This window comes from Anolis carolinensis, chromosome 5 (genome assembly GCF_035594765.1).
Source record: "Anolis carolinensis isolate JA03-04 chromosome 5, rAnoCar3.1.pri, whole genome shotgun sequence".
Classification (NCBI taxonomy): domain Eukaryota; kingdom Metazoa; phylum Chordata; class Lepidosauria; order Squamata; family Dactyloidae; genus Anolis; species Anolis carolinensis.
Window position 1 is genome coordinate 203,683,212 of NC_085845.1, and position 18,707 is coordinate 203,701,918.

The window sequence follows — 18,707 nt, forward strand, 5'->3', positions numbered from 1 at the left end:
CGAGCGAGGGAGGGAGAGCCTTTGCTGCCCTCCTTCACTCGACCGTCCTCCATCCCTCACTCCCTCACCAGGCCTAGTCCCGGCAGCACCAGGACCTGGCTTGGTGAGTGAGCGAGCAAGCGAGCAAGGGAAGGCCTTTGCCGCCTTCCTTCACACTCACCCACCTTCCATCCTTCTCTCACTCACTCACCAGGCCTGGTCCTGGCAGCACCAGGACCCGGCCTGGTGAGTGAGTGAGCAAGTGAGGGGGGCCTTTGCTGCCCTCCTTCACTGGCCAGCCAGGGTCCGTCCCTCACTCGCTCACGAGCAAGCGTTTGGCCCATCCTAAGATCTGAGTTGATATGACCTGATGAATTCTGTGAATTAATATTAAGTCGAACACAGACTGGCTCTGACTTTGGCTCGAAACTTCCCCTGTTGTAATGGTCATATGGTTTTAATTGTTTTAATTTGATTTGGATATTGGCTTTTATTTGTGTTTTATGTTTGGTTTTTACTACATGTTGTATTTTTTATGTGGCATTTAATTCTGCCATTGTGTAAGACCGCTCTGAGTCCCACTGACAGAGAAGAGCGGTATATAAATTAATTAAATAAATGAATGAATAAATAAATAAATAAATAGATATTGTTCTGATTGGTTAAAGTTTTGATCTTATTCTCCCTTCAGGTTAATGCACGTTGGTTGTTGACGTATTTTACAGCTTTGATTGTTGGCAGAGATTGGAGAAATTGTAGAATTGAATGCAGTTTGATACGATTTATTAACAGCCATTACTCCATGCGACGAAATACTTTGTCAGAGAAGACTTTAAAACATTGTCAAGCGTTGGAGTCATTCTTCATCGGTGGAGAATCTGGAGAAAGGCCTGGGATTAGCGCCACTTGTCCCACGGTTTCACGATTGTGCAGCCCTGGATCCACCTCGCTAGGTTTTTTCCTTTGCAGTTCACGCCATATACTCTCCTAAGGGACACAGAAGAGTTCAGGAATCCATTAGGCCAATTATTGCATTTGATGACAGAGAGATTTAGGGACGTTCCAGCTGCTCTTTGGCCATCTGCAATATGATGGGATACATCAGTCCATCTATCATAGAATCCTAGAGTTGGAAGAGACCTCGTGGACCATCCAGTCCAACCCCATTCCGCCAAGAAGCAGGAAAATCGCATTCAAAGCACCCCCGATGGATGGCCATCTAGCCTCTGCTTCAAAGCCTCCAAAGAAGGAGCCTCCACCACAGTCTGGGGGAAAGAGTTCCACTGATGAACAGCTCTCCCAGTGAGGAAGTTCTTCCTAATATTTAGGTGATATAGATAACGTCCCATCTGTCCCACCTGTCTGTCTGTCCTCGTCTCCAGGGCGCAGAAAAGAAGCTTGCTCCCTCCTCCCTATGTCTTCTCCTCACACCTTGATACATGGCCATCAAGGTCCTCTATGCAGATGACACTCAACTCTACTACTCCTTTCCACCTTACTCCAAGGAAGCCCATCGTGTCAGAGGTCCTCCTAGACAGTCGCGCGACCGGTTGGGCCCTGGAACTCTCCTCTATCTATCTATCTATCTATCTATCTATCTATCTATCTATCTATCTATCTATCTACGAGGGCTATCCAGAAAGTACATGACATTTTGGAATTAAAAAAGAACAAAATATAGGATAAACCACTTACGATATGCAGTTGAAAGCCACACTGAAATAGTACATTTCAACATAGTTCTCATTCAGATTTAGGCACTTATCACAGTGAGGAATGACTTTGGAAGTTTCATAGCCTCAACACTTTCCCGCCACTGAGACCAGCATTATTGCAACGCTGAAACTCAGCCAGGCTGAACAATGAATGCAAAGGGAAGCAAGCAAGCTCCGGAAAGCGGACTGGAGGAGAGCAGCTCCCAAGGAGAAGCAGGCAGGATCGGCTAGGTTGCAATCGGCCCAGGTTTTGCAAGCAACCAGGATCGGCTGGCAGGAAATCTGTCTTCTTCAGATCCCTTTGCTAAAGAAGAAAGAGCTGAGTTTTTCCTTGCTTCCCTTTGCATTCATTGTTCAGCCTGGCTTACATTCAATACATTATTATTATTATTATCATTTCAGATTTTGGCGTAGTTTGGGATTCAGAATAAGGACGCTTAGCTTGTAGTTTGAATTGCGTAGCTGCTGCCAAATCTGGCAAACGGAAGGTTTGGGGGAATTCATGTGAATAGCATCCTGGGAGCTGTAGTTTCACAAGGTCTTCTCTGCCACAGAGTGCAGGGTCCTCTCCAAACTATAGCTCCCAGAACTCTGTCACATTGGGTCTTAACCACAATGTCAGCTCACCACAGCCGCTCCTGAATGAACACACGAGACTCTCTGTGGTATCACCAGGAACTTTTACTGTAGGAAACATGAACATCAGAAAAGCCAAGAATGGGAGGCTCCGGCCAACCCTCCTTTATATACCCTCCCCCTCATTTGAACAGTCTCTTCCCGCTCAGTAAAACCCCGCGCAAATTCCCCGCCAAGTCCATCAGCCGTTTCTCCTCCGAGTCCTGGGACGCAGGTGTCTTATCAATGTCAGTGACCAGGGCCGGTTGGACATATGAGGCTGCTGACGCGGCGGCCTCGGGCGCTGGCCGCTAGGGGCGCTGTCGAGGTGTCGACAGCAGCCCATAGCGCCACAGCAGAGATTGCCCAATTCTCCCTTAGTTCCTGGACGCGGCCGCAGCTCGCCCTGGCGACCTGCGGCCGCATCTAGGAAGGGAGAATTGGGCGATCCCTGCTGTGTGCATGCACACAGCAGAGATCGCCCAATCCTCCTTTACTTCCTGGATGCGGCTGCAGCTCGCCCTGGCGACCTGCGGCCGCGTCTAGGAAGGGAGAATTGGGCGATCCCTGCTGTGTGCATGCACACAGCAGAGATCGCCCAATCCTCCTTTACTTCCTGGATGCGGCTGCAGCTCGCCCTGGCGACCTGCGGCCGCGTCTAGGAAGGGAGAATTGGGCGATCCCTGCTGTGTGCATGCACACAGCAGAGATCGCCCAATCCTCCTTTACTTCCTGGATGCGGCTGCAGCTCGCCCTGGCGACCTGCGGCCGCGTCTAGGAAGGGAGAATTGGGCGATCCCTGCTGTGTGCATGCACACAGCAGAGATCGCCCAATCCTCCTTTACTTCCTGGATGCGGCTGCAGCTCGCCCTGGCGACCTGCGGCCGCGTCTAGGAAGGGAGAATTGGGCGATCCCTGCTGTGTGCATGCACACAGCAGAGATCGCCCAATCCTCCTTTACTTCCTGGACGCGGCCGCAGCTCGCCCTGGCGACCTGCGGCCGCGTCCAGGAAGGGAGAATTGGGCGATCCCTGCTGTGTGCATGCACACAGCAGAGATCGCCCAATCCTCCTTTACTTCCTGGACGCGGCCGCAGCTCGCCCTGGCGACCTGCGGCCGCGTCCAGGAAGGGAGAATTGGGCGATCCCTGCTGTGTGCATGCACACAGCAGAGATCGCCCAATCCTCCTTTACTTCCTGGACGCGGCCGCAGCTCGCCCTGGCGACCTGCGGCCGCATCTAGGAAGGGAGAATTGGGCGATCCCTGCTGTGTGCATGCACACAGCAGAGATCGCCCAATCCTCCTTTACTTCCTGGACGCGGCCGCAGCTCGCCCTGGCGACCTGCGGCCGCATCTAGGAAGGGAGAATTGGGCGATCCCTGCTGTGTGCATGCACACAGCAGAGATCGCCCAATCCTCCTTTACTTCCTGGACGCGGCCGCAGCTCGCCCTGGCGACCTGCGGCCGCGTCCAGGAAGGGAGAATTGGGCGATCCCTGCTGTGTGCATGCACACAGCAGAGATCGCCCAATCCTCCTTTACTTCCTGGACGCGGCCGCAGCTCGCCCTGGCGACCTGCGGCCGCGTCCAGGAAGGGAGAATTGGGCGATCCCTGCTGTGTGCATGCACACAGCAGAGATCGCCCAATCCTCCTTTACTTCCTGGACGCGGCCGCAGCTCGCCCTGGCGACCTGCGGCCGCATCTAGGAAGGGAGAATTGGGCGATCCCTGCTGTGTGCATGCACACAGCAGAGATCGCCCAATCCTCCTTTACTTCCTGGACGCGGCCGCAGCTCGCCCTGGCGACCTGCGGCCGCGTCCAGGAAGGGAGAATTGGGCGATCCCTGCTGTGTGCATGCACACAGCAGAGATCGCCCAATCCTCCTTTACTTCCTGGACGCGGCCGCAGCTCGCCCTGGCGACCTGCGGCCGCATCTAGGAAGGGAGAATTGGGCGATCCCTGCTGTGTGCATGCACACAGCAGAGATCGCCCAATCCTCCTTTACTTCCTGGACGCGGCCGCAGCTCGCCCTGGCGACCTGCGGCCGCATCTAGGAAGGGAGAATTGGGCGATCCCTGCTGTGTGCATGCACACAGCAGAGATCGCCCAATCCTCCTTTTACTTCCTGGACGCGGACGCAGCTCGCCCTGGCGACCTGCGGCCGCGTCCAGGAAGGGAGAATTGGGCAAGGAGGAGGCAAGTGGACAATATCAACAGAAAGGAGGAAACCATGAAAATGAACAAAATCTGGCAAACATCATTTTAAAACTCTAAAATCAGGACAGTAAATAAAGAAACACACTCTGAAAAAGGGAATTCCAGACATGAAACAACCAGGTAACACCTCCCAACAAAGGATTCCCACAGGTAGGAATCAGCCAGATCTTGAAGCTGCAAGGCTTTTCACTCTAATCAAGGTGATTAATTGCAACATTCACTCTTGCCTCCAACAGACAAGAATTCTTTCTCCCACCCTGGACCTTCCACAGATATATAAACCTCTCTTGCTTAGTTTCCAACAGACCTCACAACCTCAGAGGATGCCTGCCATAGATGTGGGCGAAACGTCAGGAGAGAATACTTCTGGAACATGGCCACGCAGCCCGAAAGACATACAACAACCCTAAAGGGTAAATGTTTTCCTCCTGACATTAAGTCCAGTCATGTCTGATTCTGGGGTTTGGTGCTCATCTCCATTTCTAAGCCAAAGAGCCAGCCTTGTCCGTAGACTCCTCCAAGGTCATGTGGGATGACTGCATGGAGCGGCGTTACCTTCCCGCTGGAGCAGTACCTATTGATGCACTCACATTTGCATGTTTTTGAACTTCTGGGTTGGCAGAAGCTGGGGCTAACAGTGAGGGCTCACTCTGGTCCCCCAATTCAAATCTGCTGCGGCCTTTCAGTCCAGAATTTCAGCAGCTCAGCGCTTTCACACGCTGTGCCATCAGGGGATATTATTTCCTAAAGGTTGTGAATATACAATATTTCTGATTGGGTTTTTTTTTGTCTGTTAGAGGCAAGTATGAATGCTGCAATTAGGAAAAATGATAAGGATGTAAAGACCTTGCAGCTTTAAAGCCTGGCTGTTTCCTCCCTGAGTGAATTTTTTGTTGGGAGGTGTTAGCTGGCCCTGATTGTTTCCTGTCTGGAATTCCCCTGTTTTCAGAGTGGTGTTCTATGCGATATGTTATGTGCTTCTGCCGTCTGTGGCCGTGAGAAAACAGAGCATTTACCAGAGTTTGATGATGGGAATACTTTGTTGGGAGGTGTTAGCTGGCCCTCTCACGATATATTGAAAACATTGACTACAAAAATGCGTTGGATAATCCAGAACATTGGATAAGCGAGTGTTGGATAAGTGAGACTCCACTGTGATTACTACATAGCATTACTATGCATGGAACTACTTTTTCTGTCAAATTTGTTGTCCAACATGATGTTTTGGTGCTTAATTTGTAAAATCATAACCTATTTTGATGTTCAATAGGCTTTTTCTTAATCTCTCCTTATTATCCAACATATTTGCTTATCCAACGTTCTGCCGGCCTACTTATGTTGGATAAGTGAAACTCTACTCTACATGTTTAATGTTTAATCCCTTGTTTTGGGAGTTGTAGTTGGTGACTGAATGTTTTGTTAATTAATTAATTGAGTAGGGAGTTGTAGTTGCTGGGATTTATAGTTTTAATAATTATATATTATATATACTAGTTGTGCCCGACCACGCTTTGTTGTGGCGAAGTATGGTGGTATGGGAAATAAAGTATTGAGGAACTTGTGGTAGTTAAGGTAAAGGGTAAACATGTTGTCGAAGGCTTTCATGGCCGGGATCACAGGGTTGTTGTATGTCTTTCGGGCTGTGTGGCCATGTTCCAGAAGTATTCTCTCCTGACGTTTCGCCCACATCTATGGCAGGCATCCTCAGAGGTTGTGAGGTATACCTCACAACCTCTGAGGATGCCTGCCATAGATGTGGGCAAAACGTCAGGAGAGAATACTTCTGGAACATGGCCACACAGCCCGAAAGACATACAACAACCCTAAAGGGTAAATGTTTTTCCCCAGACATTAAGTCCAGTCATGTCTGATTCTGGGGTTTGGTGCTCATCTCCATTTCTAAGCCAAAGAGCCAGCCTTGTCCGTAGACTCCTCCAAGGTCATGTGGGATGACTGCATGGAGCGGCGTTACCTTCCCGCTGGAGCAGTACCTATTGATGCACTCACATTTGCATGTTTCTGAACTTCTGGGTTGGCAGAAGCTGGGGCTAACAGTGAGGGCTCACTCTGGTCCCCCAATTCAAACCTGCTGCAGCCTGTCGGTCCAGAATTTCAGCAGCTCAGCGCTTTCACATGCTGTGCCATCAGGGGATATTATTTCTTAAAGGTTGTGAATATACAATATTTCTGATTTTTTTTGTCTGTTAGAGGCAAGTATGAATGCTGCAATTAGGAAAAATGATAAGGATGTAATGGCTTTGCAGATTTACAGCCAGGCTGTTTCCTCTCTGAGTGAATTTTTTGTTGGGAGGTGTTAGCTGACCCTGATTGTTTCCTGTCTGGAATTCCCGTTTTCAGAGTGGTGTTCTTTGCGATATGGTATGTGCTTCTGCCGTCTGTGGCTGTGAGAAAACAGAGGATTTACCAGACTTTGATGATGGGAATACTTTGTTGGGAGGTGTTAGCTGGCCCTGATTGATTCATGACTGGATTTCCCCTGCTTTGCTACACCCATTACAATGGTCCACGCTGGCGTGGCACTTCTGAAGGACAAGAGTTCACTTCCTGAGAAAGGAAGTGTCTATTCTCCTGGGGCTGCGTTCTCCCAAACAAAACTGATCTGAAGCTAGTCTGAAGTCTGAAAAATCTTCTTAAGAGATATCATGACCAGGAAACCTTTGTGTAGTACTTGTAGACTAGAAATAACAAAAAAATTAAAATTGTTGCAAAGTTTATTAAAATATTTATTTATTAAAATGCAAGATTGGTGTTAATTCTATGTAATGTTACTATATGAACATAATGTTGTTAATAAACTTCTGGTTGTAAGGTAAACTCTTTTATCCATTCTATTCACCTCTACCTTCTACCTTTTATTTCTCGGTGATTGGGTTTTTTTTGGGGGGGGGCACCAAAATCCTGTTTTGCTTACACTTGAAAATTTCCTTGGGCCGGCCCTGTCAGTGACCCTGAAACTCAGAGCCACATCCAGGCTCTAGTAGCAGGGTTCTGACATGGCGTCCTCCTCCCCTTCGTCCTGGAAGGAAAAGATTAAACACAACTATTGTTCTCCGCTGTCCAGAGTTCCTTTATACTTTTTTAACAGGCTGCAATGGAATACCGGGTGTACCTTTCCTAGGTCCTTTGGTAGCCTCAGCTCATAGGTCACTTCGTTTATTCTTTTTGCTACCCTGAATGGCCCTATATAGCGTGGAGCCAATTTCTTGGATGGGAACCCCAATTTCAGGTTTTTTGTGCTCAGCCAAACCAGATCTCCTTCGCCCAATTTGTCCCCCTCTCGGCGCCTACGATCCGCAAAGAGCTTGTACTTCTTTTGTGTTTCCCGCAATGCCTCTACCACGGTTTGCCACCCTTGCTTGATTTTGGCCGGCCATTCCTCGTCGGTCTGGCCCTCCCCTTCCTTCCACTCGGGTAGCCTGGGGAAAGGTGCCACCTCCTGTCCGTATACTATTTCGAATGGGGCACGACCTGTGGCCGAATGTACGGCCCCGTTAAAAGCCATCTCAGCAAACGGAAGAAGGTCCGCCCAATCATCCTGTCTATAATTGGTGTACATCCTTAAGAATTGGCACAGTGTCTGTTGGGTACGTTCGACCCCCCCGTTGGTCGCGGGATGAAAGGCCGAGCTCAGGTTCCTTTCTGCTCCTAACAGCTGTAAGAATTTTCCCCAAAATTTTGCAGTAAATTGGACTCCCCGGTCACTAATTATCTTGTCGGGACACCCATGTAGGCGATATACATGCTTCACATACAAATCAGCAAGTTTTTCAGCTGAAGGGAGTTTTGGCAGAGCCACAAAGTGTGCCTGTTTTGAGAATAGGTCCAATATTGTCCAAATGTATCTGTGGCCTCTGCTGGGGGGTAGTTCGCCTACAAAATCCATGGCTACGCATTCCCATGGCCTCATGGGCTCCACCACCTTCTGCAATAGCCCCTGGGGCTTCCCCGGTGGTGTTTTTCCCTCTGCACATAATTCACACTGCGTGACGTATCCCCTGGCGTCTTTCCTCATTCCGGGCCACCAGCATTGTTTGGCCAACAGTTTAATAGTCCTGGTGGGGCCTAGATGACCCGCACCCTTGTTATCATGGTACTTCCTTAACATTTCTCGTCTTAAACATTCAGGAATATACAATTTCTTATTTACAAACACCAAATCCCCACACAATTCTCCCTTTTCTTTGTTTGTTTGTAACCATTTGTCCATTCCATACGCTCGCTTCAACTCTTCCTCCCATATTTCTCCTCCCCCCGTGGAAATGGCAGTACGTTTGTTTTCTTTGGCCGCTTGTGCTCGAGTTAGTACTGCCAGGCCCCATTGCTTATCAAGAAAAATACTCCCTTCAGATTCCTGAATTCCTCCCCCGTGCTGAGGCATCCGAGAGAGAGCGTCAGCGAGTATATTATGTTTCCCCTGGAAGAATCTGAGTCTGAAATCAAAACGGCTGAAATATTGGGCCCATCTAATTTGCTTCGCTGATAGTTTACGAGGGGATCTTAGATACTGTAAATTTCTATGGTCAGTCCACACCTCAAACGGTGTTCCACTTCCTTCCAGAAAGTGTCTCCAGCACTCTAGTGCTTTTAGAATCGCTAAGGCTTCTCTCTCCCAAATCGGCCAGTTTTTTTCTGTATCGCTAAACTTTTTTGACAGATAGCCACATGGCTTCAGGTTCCCCCCCTCGTCTTTCTGTAGCAGAACTGCCCCATATGCCCGGTCTGACGCATCGCAATGTAATACAAAGGCTTTAGACATATCAGGGTGCTGTAGGACAGGCTCCTCAGTAAAACGCTTTTTAAGGGCTTCGAAAGCTTCCTGGCATTCTATTGTCCAGGTCAGTTTGGCCCCTGGGGCCTTCACTTTGGCTGTTTCTCCCCTACCTTTAGTCTTTAACAAATCCGTTAATGGCAAAGTGAGGCGCGCAAAGTCCTTGATAAATGTTCTATAGAAGTTTGCGAACCCTAGGAAGGATTGCAGCTGCTTCCGTGTTTTGGGGGCTTCCCACCCCCTCACGTCTTCTACCTTCGCAGGGTCCATCGCCACTCCCTGGGAGGAAATCCTATACCCCAGAAAGTCTATCTGGTCTTTATTGAACTCGCACTTGGCAAGCTTCGCATACAGTTTTGCTTCTCTCAACTTTTGCAGGACTTCCCTGACTAGTTCTATGTGTTGCTCCTTAGTCCGAGATACTAACAATATGTCATCTAAAAAAACAAAGACTCCCTTGTACAACAATGGATGCAACACTTCGTTGATTAATTGCATGAACGCGGCGCCTCCGCCGCACAAACCGAAAGGGAGCACACGATAATTGAATAATCCGAATGCACAGGAGAAGGCCGTCTTCCACCTGTCCTCTGGTTTAATCTGCAATTTATGGTACGCTTCAATTAAGTCCAATTTAGTGAATATCTGTCCCTCCGATAACTGGGCGATCAAGTCCTTCACTAAAGGTAGGGGGTATTTATTTCCAGAACTGATTGCATTCAGGCCCCTGTAGTCAATGCAGAGCCTCAGCGTTTGGTCCTTTTTGCGCCTGAACAACACAGGCGCCCCTAGAGGGGAATTTGAAGGCTCTATGAAACCCCTCGCTAGGTTTTTATCAATGTATTTTCTCAGTTCCTCCTTTTCCCTAGCCGACATTGGGTATATTTTTGCCTTAGGAAGCTCTGCTCCTGGGACTAGCTCTATCTTCACTTCAACTCTCCGCTTCGGTGGGAAACTGTCTGCTTCCTTCTCATCAAATACGTCCACAAAATCCCGATACTCTGGGGGTAATTTATCTGCCAGTTCTGCTATCCTGATAGAGTCTTCCTCCCCCCTTTTCCCCGGCTCCCTTTCCACTTCCTGGCTCCCTCCTTCCAACTTCATCCTGAAGATCATGCTCTTATCCTCCCAGTTGATTTGCGGGTTGGCCTGCCCCAGCCATGGCATGCCTAGTATAACATTATAGCTGGCTATTTGTGATATCACAAATGACACCTTTCCTTCCCAACTCCCTATCTTACACTTTACATCTTCGGCACTGTACTTAGCTAATGATCCCGATGCTGTGGATCCGTCCAACTGCGAAAAAGCTATTGGGGATTCTAGGTTCGTTCTTTCGCATCCCAATCCCTCGGCTAATTCAGGGGAGATGATGTTCCTGGAACATCCACAATCCACAAATGCTTTGCAGGTTGCTTGTTTGCTGCCACTTTCCAGCTGAATGGGGACCACTATCATGGCTTTGTCCTGACTTACCAACCCCCCCGAGTGGTGCCTCATCGGTGGTTCTTCCTCGGCGCGTTTCCCTGCCACGGCTCTTGGTTTGGGCGGGCCTCCGCCTTCCCCTTTTCTCTGCCAGCACTCGGCAGCCCTGTGGCCCAAACGGCCGCACACGAAGCAGCCCCTCCTGCTGGTGCTCACGTTCCCTGTCGGCTCCGTTCTCCTCCCGGCTGGGGTTGATCCCTCCTTCCGGCTCCCCTCTTTCATCTGCGGCCGCTGCTGTAGCCCTCCTCGGTGCCTCCTCGCCTGGGCCAGCGATGTCTCGATGCGCCCCGCCAGCTGAATCCATCCGCGCAGTGTGTCAGGCTCATCACGATGCACCGCCCAGGAGAGGATCTCCCGCCTGAGCCCCTCTTTGAAGAGTTCTATCTTTGTCACTGCAGACCATTCCGGCACCTTTTCAGCGAGGCATTGGAACTCCTCCGCATACTCAGATACCGACCTCTGCCCCTTAGTGTCAGCTCACCACAGCCGCTCCTGAATGAACACACGAGACTCTCTGTGGTATCACCAGGAACTTTTACTGTAGGAAACATGAACATCAGAAAAGCCAAGAATGGGAGGCTCCGGCCAACCCTCCTTTATATACCCTCCCCCTCATTTGAACAGTCTCTTCCCGCTCAGTAAAACCCCGCGCAAATTCCCCGCCAAGTCCATCAGCCGTTTCTCCTCCGAGTCCTGGGACGCAGGTGTCTTATCAATGTCAGTGACCCTGAAACTCAGAGCCACATCCAGGCTCTAGTAGCAGGGTTCTGACACACAATTCATGTGGTATCAGGCTGCATTAACGGACGCACTTACCATTCGTCGAACCCAGTGTCAGCTCTGATTATTTTCATCACACACCGGATATCATCCCTCAAGTCATCATTTATGAAGTCTGTCAACAAGAGAAACAAGAAATGCGGGCGCTGTGACGGGAGGCTGCCAAAAACTTCTCCGATTCCAGAGCAAGAAATACCCTTATTCAAAATGGAATTGAGCCATTTCTGGTTCCATCTGGAGATGAGGTCCTCCCAGTGAAGCCATACATGGTTCTCTTACTTGTTTCTTTGTCTTTGAATATCAGCATTGCAGTGTTCTGTAGAAACTGAAAAATGTTGGTTCTGCAGTTGCACAAGATCTTCCATTTTGGTTGCATGAATTGAATTGGGAGACCTGCCAATGCCTTTGGAGTTGCATTAGAAGACCTGCCATGGATGGCATTGGAAGCCCTAGTCAATGCCTCCAGAGTTGCTTTGGAGTACCTAGCCAATAACCCAGGACTTGCATTAGAAGACCTGCCAAGGATGGCATTGGAAGCCCTAGTCAAAGCCTCCGGAGTTGTTTTGGAGTACCTAGCCAATGACCCTGGAGTTGCATTGGAAGACCTGCCAAGGATGGCACTGGAAGCTCTAGTCAATGCCTCCAGAGTTGCTTTGGAGTACCTAGCCAATAACCCAGGACTTGCATTAGAAGACCTGCCAAGGATGGCATTGGAAGCCCTAGTCAAAGCCTCCGGAGTTGTTTTGGAGTACCTAGCCAATGACCCTGGAGTTGCATTGGAAGACCTGCCAAGGATGGCACTGGAAGCTCTAGTCAATGCCTCCAGAGTTGCTTTGGAGTACCTAGCCAATAACCCAGGACTTGCATTAGAAGACCTGCCAAGGATGGCATTGGAAGCCCTAGTCAAAGCCTCCGGAGTTGTTTTGGAGTACCTAGCCAATGACCCTGGAGTTGCATTGGAAGACCTGCCAAGGAGGGCACTGGAAGCTCTAGTCAATGCCTCCGGAGTTGTTTTGGAGTACCTAGCCAATAACCCAAGAGTTGCATTAGAAGACCTGCCATGGATGGCATTGGAAGCCCTAGTCAATGCCTCCAGAGTTGTTTTGGAGTACCTAGCCAATAACCCAAGAGTTGCATTAGAAGACCTGCCAAGGATGGCATTGGAAGCCCTAGTCAATGCCTCCAGAGTTGCTTTGGAGTACCTAGCCAATAACCCAGGACTTGCATTAGAAGACCTGCCAAGGATGGCATTGGAAGCCCTAGTCAATGCCTCCAGAGTTGCTTTGGAGTACCTAGCCAATAACCCAGGACTTGCATTAGAAGACCTGCCAAGGATGGCATTGGAAGCCCTAGTCAAAGCCTCCGGAGTTGTTTTGGAGTACCTAGCCAATGACCCTGGAGTTGCATTGGAAGACCTGCCAAGGATGGCACTGGAAGCTCTAGTCAATGCCTCCAGAGTTGCTTTGGAGTACCTAGCCAATAACCCAGGACTTGCATTGGAAGACCTGCCAAGGATGGCACTGGAAGCTCTAGTCAATGCCTCCAGAGTTGCTTTGGAGTACCTAGCCAATAACCCAGGACTTGCATTAGAAGACCTGCCAAGGATGGCATTGGAAGCCCTAGTCAAAGCCTCCGGAGTTGTTTTGGAGTACCTAGCCAATGACCCTGGAGTTGCATTGGAAGACCTGCCAAGGATGGCATTGGAAGCCCTAGTCAAAGCCTCCGGAGTTGTTTTGGAGTACCTAGCCAATGACCCTGGAGTTGCATTGGAAGACCTGCCAAGGATGGCACTGGAAGCCCTAGTCAAAGCCTCCGGAGTTGTTTTGGAGTACCTAGCCAATGACCCTGGAGTTGCATTGGAAGACCTGCCAAGGATGGCACTGGAAGCTCTAGTCAATGCCTCCGGAGTTGTTTTGGAGTACCTAGCCAATGACCCTGGAGTTGCATTGGAAGACCTGCCAAGGAGGGCACTGGAAGCTCTAGTCAATGCCTCCGGAGTTGTTTTGGAGTACCTAGCCAATGACCCTGGAGTTGCATTGGAAGACCTGCCAAGGATGGCACTGGAAGCCGTAGTCAATGCCTCCGGAGTTGTTTTGGAGTACCTAGCCAATGACCCTGGAGTTGCATTGGAAGACCTGCCAAGGATGGCACTGGAAGCCGTAGTCAATGCCTCCGGAGTTGTTTTGGAGTACCTAGCCAATGACCCTGGAGTTGCATTGGAAGACCTGCCAAGGATGGCACTGGAAGCCGTAGTCAATGCCTCCAGACTTGTTTTGGAGTACCTGGCCAATGCTTCTGGAGTTGTACTGGAAGACCTAGCTAATGTGCCTGTAGAGGTACATTGGAAGACCTAGGCAATAACTCTAGAGTTCCACTGGAGGATTTAGGCATTGACAATGCACTTGCGTTGGAGGGACCTGCCCAGCTCTAGAGAGGACACCCGTAGGAATCTCTAAGTGCAAATTGGGAGAGCTACAGCTCCAAAGGGCAGGAAAAGAGTCCAAAGTGACCACGACACATAATGGAGCTGATTGGCCAAAATGAACACAATGAACTTCAAAAGGGAGGAATGTATGGTCCCAAACTCACATTAAATACACAGGCATAGCCTGGGGGATACCTGGATTGGAAAAAAAAAAACTCCATGGGAAAGGGATATAGGGGTTCTTAGGAGACCATCAACGGTGAGATATCGCAGCTTTAAAAAGCCAATGCGATTCTAGGCTGCATCCATTGAAGGAGAGTTTCCAGATATGGTCCCCCTCTCTTCTGCTTTGGCCAGACCTTCTCGCCTGGGAGAATAATAACTATCTGAATCACAGATAGTGAAATTGGAGGGCCTCCAAAATACATGTCTTAAGAAACTGCTTAGACTCTCTCCATGCACTGTCCGTCATCCTTGGACTAGGCTAGTGGTTCTTTTGTCCTTCAACTTCCAAAAATCCTAACAGCTGGAAAACTGGCTGGGATTTCTGGGAGTTGTAGATCAAAACACCTGGGGAACCACAGGTTGCGAACCACTGGTCTAGGCAGAGGTTGGTCTCCGCTCCATTTGATCCCGTGCTCACTTTACCCTATTTAACTATTGAGAAAGTGTAAAAAAATCCTCATCTGGGGTTCTCCCCAGGAGGTGTTTTGTACAGCTAGCAAAATGAAAAGCCTGGAATGCAAGACACCGGAAGCTGAGTTGTTGTATGTCTTTCGGGCTGTGTGGCCATGTTCCAGAAGTATTCCCTCCTGACGTTTCGCCCACATCTATGGCAGGCATCCTCAGAGGTTGTGAGGTATACTGGAAACTAAGCAAGGGAGGATTATATATCTGTGGAAGGTCCAGAAAGAACTCATGTTTGTTGGGAAGTCCTTCACAGCCATTCATTTTCAAAGTATGCCCACAGCGGTGATGGATGGTAGATACTCGGGCACCCCTTTGGCTCTTCGCCTGTGTGTTTGTGGGGCCCCAGTCATTGAGGATCTGCCCCACTATTTGTTTTCCTGCTCTGTGTACTCTGAGCCAAGAAACAAAATCCTGGGGCCTATTCTCTATCTTCTGCAATCCATCTAAAAAAAAAAGTTTTTTCTACTTCTTTGCTGACACTAATCCAGTAGTTACTCACAAGGTGTGTCTTTTTGCAGGCTTTGAAGCAGCAAAAGGCTATTCATTGCAATTCTAGCAGCCCAAAAAACCATTCCCCCAGAACGCAGGTACCCAGCCTTCCAAGCAGCAAGCCTATTCCATTGTATTCCAGCTCCCCAAACAAGGATTCTCATAAGAAGAAAACAGCCAGGCTTTGAGGCTGCAAGGCTATTCACTGCTATTCCACCTGGCCAACAAATGATTCCTATAAGCCACAGCAACACGTGGCCGGGCACAGCTAGTTGTTCTATAATTCTATAATGATGAGGGATATAGGTGGTGGAGGTACATGAAAATGACAGGGCAGGCCTTGAGTTTTGACACAAGTGATGTAGATAGACGCGCCCTTTGTTGTTTTCCCCCAGGTTCTGCCCAAAAGAAGAGGTGACTTTACTTGTGCATTGCGTGCGGCATATGTTCAGGGAGCTGCGGCATCCGTCGGAGCAATGTTCCATGTTACTGAACTGGAATATCCCATATCTCCGGGCACTGTCCTCTTCCTGTTTTGATATTTTCATTGAATCGAAATAGCTCGCAGAGTGGGCGAGACAGATCCCTGGAGCAAAGCAAAGAAGAAGAGGACTTTAGCAAAGGGCGCCTGCAGACCCATCGCAACACATTAATGGCCCCACATGTCTTTCACCAATATTATTTTTATTTATTTACCATTAGACATTAATTATTAAAACATCAATTAATATCACGTAATCCAGATCATAGTCCAAGACCTGTCCAATTGACAATTCCCTTAGTCCATTATCCTCATTGCACTATTTACTGGTTGAATGCTTGGTCCCACAGCCACGTCTTAAGTTTCTTCCTAAAAGACAGGCGAGAGGGGGATGACCTGATTTCATTGGGGAGGGAGTTCCATAGATTAGCAGCCACCACTGAGAAGGACATCTCTCTTCCCAACCAATCGTGCTTACAAAGGTGGTGGGACCAAGAGCAGGGCCTCCCCAGATTATCTTAACTTCCAAAGTTGGTCATACATAGAAGAGACACGTTCGGACAGGCAAGATGGGCTGGAACCGTTGAGGGCTTTATAGGCTAACGGCAGCCCTTTGAATTGTCCTCGGTAGCAGACTGGCGGCCAGTGGAGCTGGCAGAACAGGGGGTCATGTGCTCCTTGTACGCCGCTCTAGTGAGCAATCTGGCTGCCATTCGGTGGACCATTTGAAGTTTCTGGGCAAGTCTTCAAAAGCAATCCCACATAGAGCGCATTGCAGTTATCTATTTGAGATGTTACAAGAGCATGGACCACCATGGCCAAATCTGGCATTTCAAGATATGGGTGTCACCGGCGCATAAGTTTTAATTGTGCTAAAGCTCTCCTGGCCACCATTGAAACCTGAAGTTCCAGGAGGGCAAGACAGGCATCTGAGAGGACTCTCAGCCACCACGTGCCTTACTTGAGCTGTCCTTCCTGAATAAGGCTGGATTTATTTGCACCGTCTTTATGATGGGAGGAGGGCAAGACATGCAGTGGCTGAGACTGTTCCAGAGGGCTCTCAGCCGCCACATGCCTTCCTTGAGCTGTCCTCCCTGAATAAGGCTGGGGTTGTTTGGACCGTCTTTATGATGGGAGGAGGGCAAGACATGCAGTGGCTGAGACTGTTCCAGAGGGCTCTCAGCCGCCACATGCCTTCCTTGAGCTGTCCTCCCTGAATAAGGCTGGGGTTGTTTGGACCGTCTTTATGATGGGAGGAGGGCAAGACATGCAGTGGCTGAGACTGTTCCAGAGGGCTCTCAGCCGCCACATGCCTTCCTTGAGCTGTCCTCCCTGAATAAGGCTGGGGTTGTTTGGACCGTCTTTATGATGGGAGGAGGGCAAGACATGCAGTGGCTGAGACTGTTCCAGAGGGCTCTCAGCCGCCACATGCCTTCCTTGAGCTGTCCTCCCTGAATAAGGCTGGGGTTGTTTGGACCGTCTTTATGATGGGAGGAGGGCAAGACATGCAGTGGCTGAGACTGTTCCAGAGGGCTCTCAGCCGCCACATGCCTTCCTTGAGCTGTCCTCCCTGAATAAGGCTGGGGTTGTTTGGACCGTCTTTATGATGAGAGGAGGGCAAGACATGCAGTGGCTGAGAGTTCTCCAGAGGGCTCTCAGCTGCTACCTGCCTTCCCTGAGCTGTCCTCCCCAAATAAGGCTGGGGTTGTTTGCACTGTCTTTATGATGGGAGGAGGGCAAGACATGCAGTGGATGAGAGTGCTCCAGAGGGCTCTCAGCCGCCACATGCCTTCCTTGAGCTGTCCTCCCTGAATAAGGATGGGGTTGTTTGCAACATCTTTATGATAGGAGGAGGGCAAGAAATGGGTACTATATATATCACACACACATACACACAATTATTATTTTAAGAAGTTGCATGGTTCTGTAAAAGAAATGTACACGTTTTCAAAACAGCAACGAGGCTTTATGTCCCTGATAGCTCACCCTTGAATGTCTACTACTTCTTTTGAGAGAGAACACATTGAGAGCACAGGACCTGAAATGGAAAGGGTGAATGGAGAAAGTCGATAGAAGAGTTACCGTCCAGACTCACAGTCATTGATAGTGTATCGCGCATACCCGTCCGGGACTAAATCGGCAATGAGATTAGCCAGGGCACATCGCGAAATGATCTTGGTTTCACCAGCCCCAATGAGCAGGAAGATTAAAAAAGGAGCCATGAGTTTCAAAATCAGCATCGCAAAGAGGCCTCGAATGGTCTTGGCTGATGGAGAGCTCTCTGGAGACTCACTGCAAAGAAGGAATGTGCAAGCATAGAATGGAGGAGGAGTACGGCCAACGTGGGCTGCCTTTGAAGATGGCAAGAGCCAGATAAGGGCCAGCACCCAGCTTCCTGCTCTGCATAGTTACGTTCTGTGATTTCAGCTTCTGCACGGACCGTGGGTTCAGAGCCTGGTGTGCCAAGTTTTCAGAATATAAAAAATATAATAATAATAAAAACAGAAGGCCAGATGAGACACAAAACAGATTGAAGGCCATTATCAGAGGCTTTATTCTCAATGGCCAGAGAGGATGTCAGCGGAAACAGCGCTCCATAGTACTGACACGTAGACCCTTCCTTAGACATTTCCTCAGCTTTCGAGTGGATCACATCATCTCTATTCGCCTCCATTCGTATCTATTTCGAGCATGAGTTATCATTGCATCATTGTACATAATAGGAATATATTTTCATTCATAACCTGTTAAAATTATGATCCCAATATGATTAAATGTTGGTGCAGAGCAGTAAAACGCAGAAGACTAGGGGTTTATGTGAGCAGAGGTAAAAAGGAAATAAACAATAAGACAAAATATCCAGCCTCCCTTTCCCTTTAAAAAGTCATGCGCATAAAATAAGCATCAGCAACATCAAATAAAATAGCAAAAATATGTTTACTCACAATCTTGTATGATGATGGACATACAGGCAAAAACATCTTAGTTCCAAAAGAAAAACAGTTCAGGATACTACATATCCCTTAACAGATAGGAACATCA

At 49.0% G+C, this 18,707-nt stretch overlaps 1 protein-coding gene across 2 annotated transcripts; it reads right to left on the reverse strand.

Moving 5' to 3' along the window:
* Positions 1-745: 745 nt before the first annotated feature.
* Positions 746-18,707, reverse strand: LOC103280598 (lysozyme C, milk isozyme). 2 transcript variants are annotated; one of them, XM_062983437.1, is made up of 4 exons: positions 18,611-18,707; positions 15,609-15,770; positions 11,617-11,695; positions 746-966 (listed from the first exon to the last, which is right to left on the reverse strand). In XM_062983437.1, the coding sequence occupies exons 1-4, from the start codon at positions 18,630-18,632 to the stop codon at positions 876-878; spliced, it is 354 nt and encodes a 117-aa protein (XP_062839507.1). In that variant the 5' UTR covers positions 18,633-18,707; the 3' UTR covers positions 746-875. The 2 variants fall into 2 exon arrangements, with proteins under 2 accessions (XP_062839507.1, XP_008118337.2); XM_008120130.3 differs by lacking the exon at positions 18,611-18,707 and adding an exon at positions 17,761-18,332.